Source organism: Carlito syrichta, unplaced genomic scaffold (genome assembly GCF_000164805.1).
Source record: "Carlito syrichta isolate Samal-C Ts95f unplaced genomic scaffold, Tarsius_syrichta-2.0.1 Scaffold287677, whole genome shotgun sequence".
Classification (NCBI taxonomy): domain Eukaryota; kingdom Metazoa; phylum Chordata; class Mammalia; order Primates; family Tarsiidae; genus Carlito; species Carlito syrichta.
This window is the reverse complement of record NW_007231773.1, coordinates 2,883-7,881: the sequence shown is the minus strand read 5'-3', so window position 1 is coordinate 7,881 and position 4,999 is coordinate 2,883. Positions and strand designations below refer to the sequence as shown.

At 44.4% G+C, this 4,999-nt stretch overlaps 1 protein-coding gene across 1 annotated transcript; it reads left to right on the top strand.

The window, feature by feature from the left end:
* Positions 1–752: 752 nt before the first annotated feature.
* LOC103254945 (ZZ-type zinc finger-containing protein 3-like) lies at positions 753–4,162 on the top strand. The gene is given in 5 exon segments (XM_008052925.2): positions 753–1,695; positions 1,992–2,885; positions 2,887–3,340; positions 3,343–3,849; positions 3,852–4,162. Coding segments are annotated over 5 exon segments (2,703 nt in total). The 5' UTR covers positions 753–1,158.
* Positions 4,163–4,999: the final 837 nt, after the last annotated feature.

Sequence of the window (4,999 nt, the reverse complement as noted above, 5' to 3'; positions counted from 1 at the left end):
TTACATCCTGGGTGGATTGATAGGGCAGATACATATAACTATTCTTAATTTGTGTCTGGGAAAAGACTTTTCATAAACAGCCTCAGGGAGTACTGACCTTCTGCCCTGCCTTTGTACCAGGAAGGCTTCTGCAGTTAGTTATAGTTTTAGTTCCAGTGATGGTAGAGGGCAATGGAAAGTGTTCAGTCACGGAGAGTGAAGAAGGCATTGAGTGTTCATGAGTCTTTCTTTTCTGGGTGCTTAACTTAGTCACTCAGGCTTTTGCTGTTTAACTAAGAAAGAGCCCTATACAAAAAGTTTGTTTCTATGAACATTTTCCATGTCATTGTTGGTGGTGCTATTCCCTTGGTCCCAAGAAAGTGCTCCTAATATAAGTGCAGATTACTTATCTACCTAAACCTGACTTGTACTTCACATATAATAAAATAAAGTTAAATAAATAAATAAAACATCAAACTATAATAATGTTTTTTGGATCTGACCTAGTTTGTCATTCAGACCAAAAGTCATATGTGCCCTGTGCCATAATAGCATAGCAATGCTCTTAAGAAAATTTAACAGGGGCTTCCGGCGGCAGTGGTGGCAGTGGCCACGGGTGAGGGCCGGGCAGGGGCGGAGGGCGGCCGCAGTGGCATGGAGTCTCACTGTTGCCCAGGCTGGAGTGCAGTGGCATGCTCATGGCCACTGCAGCCTCGACCTGCTGTGCTCAGGTGATCCTTCTGCCTCAGCCTTCCAAGTAGCTGGAACTACAGATACCAAGTTGTACTAGTACAACCATATAAGTAATTAATACCTGAAGTCTCAATGTCTCATGGACATTAACAGTGATGACATAAATACAGATGCTTGGGAGTCAAATACTAGGCGAAATGCTTTTAAAAAGTGCAATTGTATGTTGGTTTTTAAGAAACACTACAGGATCCTGTCTATCTTAATGAGGCCGAGCTCAGCTAAAGGAATTTAGGAGGTTCTAGTATTCTCCATGACTGAAGCTGAGAGTCTGAAATCCTGATGTGGTAAGCTCTATTCTAGATCATAGCTCCAACTCCTTCAGGATATAAAGAAAAGAGATTATATTTCCACAATGATAGATCTTTGGTTGTACAGGTTTCCCAACGAGAGGATCACGATGACCGTGTTGTAGGGACTTGCCATAGTATGGCTGCTTCCCGATCTACTCATGTTACAAGATCAACAGTGGGGTTAAACGGCCTGGATGAATCTTTTTGTGGTAGAACTTTAAGGAATCGTAGCATTGCTCACCCTGAAGAAATCTCTTCTCATTCTCAAGTACGATCCAGGTCACCAAAGAAGAGACCAGAGCCAGTGCAAATTCCAAAAGGAAGTAATAATGGAAGAACCACTGATTTAAAACAGCAAAGCACTCGAAAGTCGTGGGTAAGCCCTAGGAAAAGAAGACTTTCTTCTTCAGAAAAGGACAACATAGAAAGGCAGACTGTAGAAAATTGTGAGAGAAGGCAGACAGAACCTATTTCACCAGTTTTGAAAAGAATTAAGCATTGTCTTAGATCTGAAGCACGAAACAGCTCAGAAGAAGATTCACCTATCAAATCAGACAAGGAGTCAGTAGAACAGAGGAGTACAGTAGTGGACAATGATGCAGATTTCCACGGGACTAAACGAGCTTGTCGATGTCTTATACTGGATGATTGTGAGAAAAGGGAAGTTAAAAAGGTGAATGTTGCCGGGCTCGATGGCTCAGCCTGTAATCCCGCGCCTTTGGGAGGCTGAGGTGAGTGGATTGCCTGAGCCGCGGGTTCGAAACCCGCCTGGGCAACTTGGCTAGACCTCATCTCTATAATAAAAAATTAGCCGGGCGTGATAGCGTGCACCTGTAGTTCTAGCTACTTAGAAGGCTGAGGCAGAAGGATCGCCGGAGCCCAGCAGGTTGAGGCTGCGGTGGCTGGGAGCGGCCACTGCACTCCAGTCTGGGCAACAGAATGAGACTCCAACTCAAAAAAAATAAAAAGGTGAATGTCAGTGGGGAAGGGCCACTTACTTCTGCAGTAGTTGAAGAAATCATGGGCTATTTGGCTGTCAATGGTGTTGATGACAGCAATTCAGCTGTGATAAACTGCGATGACTGTCAGCCAGATGGGAACACCAAACAGAATAGCACGGGTTCCTATGAGTGGCAGGAGAAATCAGCAGCTGAAAATGGGGATTCGGATACCCAGCCTTCAAGGTTCCTTGGTAGTAGAAAGGAGGACAGCTGTATAGATCATAACGTGCCTTGCACACATTCAGAAGTACAGGGCAAGTTGGAGGACCACAAAGTTGTAACTGCCTGCCTGTCTGTGGGACAAGTTGCTCAACTGACGGCTGAGCCAGCTTCAGGCTCCTTTTCTGAAATTCAGTCATCTTTAAGAGATTCTGAGGAGGAAGTCGCTGTGGTGGGAGATACCAATGCCTCAAAATAGCAGTGTCATGAAAACACCAACAACGACCTGGACACGAGTCCGGAGAGTGTGCCGGTGTCTGGAGGACCAGAACTATTTTCTGTTCTAGACTGCATTTCAGCTCAAATGATGTCTTTATCAGAACCTCCAGAACATCGTTATACCCTGAGGACCTTGCCACGAAGGGCAGCCCCTGCCAGAGGCAGTCCCACTAAAAACAGTTCTCCTTGCAGAGAAAACGGACAATTTGAGGTGAATAACCTCAGTTCCAATGAAGCAAATGCAGCCATTAGTGATAACGCAAGTGAGTCTCCCACAAATCCTGATGAGATTTCTCCAAATGACAAAGGGATGTGTTGTCACTCTCAGAATTATGGAAGTGAATGGCTAAGGAAACCATCCTCAGAGGCAAGCCTCAATACTGGACATTTGCCATCTGCCAAAGAAAGTGCCAATCAGCACATTTACAGAAGAGGAAGACGATGACCCTGATGTTTATTACTTTGAGTCAGATCATGTGGCACTGAAACACAGCAAAGATTATCAGAGACTGTTGCAGACGATTGCTGTCCTCAAAGCGCAGCGGTCCCAGGCAGTCCAAGATCTCAAGAATTTAGGCGGACACCAGAGAGAAGCACTGAAAAATCCCATTGGATTTGTGGAAAAACTCCAGAAGAAAGCTGATATAGGGCTTCCATATCCACAGAGAGTTGTTCAGTTGCCTGAGATTGTATGGGACCAATATACTCATAGCCTTGGGAACTTTGAAAGAGAAGCTAAAAATTGTAAAAGACACACTAAGAGAGTTAAGCTAGTTTTTGATAAAGGTTTACCTGCTAGACCAAAAAGCCCTTTAGACCCTAGGAAGGATGGTGAGGCCCTCTCGTACTTAGTACTGCCCCTGAGTGACAGTCCAGAAGGGCAAGCAGTCGGCCTCAGAGGATAAGAGGGCGCCTGTGTGATGACACCAAACCCGAAACATTTAACCAGCTGTGGACTGTCGAAGAGCAGAAAAAGCTTGAGCAGCTCCTCCTGAAATATCCTCCTGAAGAAGTAGAGTCTCGGCACTAGCAGAAGATAGCAGATGAGCTGGGGAACAGGAGAGCAAAACAGGTTGCCAGCCGAGTACAGACGTACTTCATAAAGCTAACGAAAGCCGGTATTCCAGTCCCAAGCAGGACCCCAAACCTGTATATATACTCCAAAAAGTCTTCAACAAGCAGACTACAGCACCCTCTTAATAAGCATCTCTTTAAACCTTCCACTTTCATGACTTCTCATGAACCACCAGTGTATATGGAGGAAGATGATGACCGGTCCTGCTTTCACAGCCGCATGAACACTGCTGGCGAAGAGGCGTCGGATGAAGAAAGTATTCCTATCATGTGTAGGAACTTGCCTGAATATAAAGAACTGTTACAGTTTAAAAAGCTAAGAAGAAGAAGCTTCAGAAAATACATACTGAGGGTAGATTTGTGCAGCATGTGGGCTTCAAGTGTGATAACTGTGGCATAGAACATATCCAGGGCGTTCGGTGTCACCGCCTGGATTGTCCTCCAGAGATGTCCTCAGATTTCTGTGATTCTTTTTCAGACTGTCTACATGAAACAGATATTCACAAGGAAGATCACCAACTAGAACTTGTTTATAGGTCAGAGACATTCTTAGACAGAGATTACTGTGTGTCCCAGGGCACCAGTTATAATTACCTTGACCCAAACTACTTTCCAGCAAACAGATGACATGGAAGAGAACATCATTTGCTAGTCCCTCCAACACATAGCAATGGTATCATTGTTAATTATGTGCACAGTTTGGAAAGATTCTCTGCTTTCCCTGAAGTGACACTCACAGCATGAGCGCTTCCTGAGTGTTCTCGTCAAGTCCAGCTCTGCACCATCGTGGCCCCAGATGACTGTTCAGCAGCTGAACAGTCAACTGTGAGCAAAGAGTTTCCCTGGTGAATCCTCCACCACCACCTAGGTGGTGACCAAACTTGGGTGAGACGGAGCAAGAGCATCCATTAGCGCATGAGTGAATTCCAAAGGTTTCAAAGAACTCGGTCATGAACATGATAACGAGAAGACAAAGTATTTGTATTAAAACAGTTCAGTAGCTTTCAGTTTTGTGGAAATAGTTTTCAGCACAGAAACTGACTTCTTTAGACAAAGTTTTAACCAGTGACGGTGTTTGCTTCTAGGATATTCACTTTCCAAGAACTCACTGTCCCAGTGGTGGTCGTGGATGACCTTTAGTAAATTGGAGCTGCTTAACCATATTGACCCCTGACTTCTTTTAACCACAATGAACTGTCCTTATTACCAACAGTGAAGTACTACAGGGGGCAGCTGTGGTTTGCTTCCTTAACCAGCTCATGGTGTGTGAATGTTATAAAATGTCACTCAGATATATTTTTTAAATGTAAAGTTCTATAAGATGATCATGTGATGTGTATAAACTATGGTGAAAAGTGCCAGTGGTAGTCACTATGTAAAGTCTCTAACCCACAATATTAATTCCTTTAAAATACACAACCTTAAACCGGGCTTGGTGGCTCAGACTATAATCCCGCGCCTTGG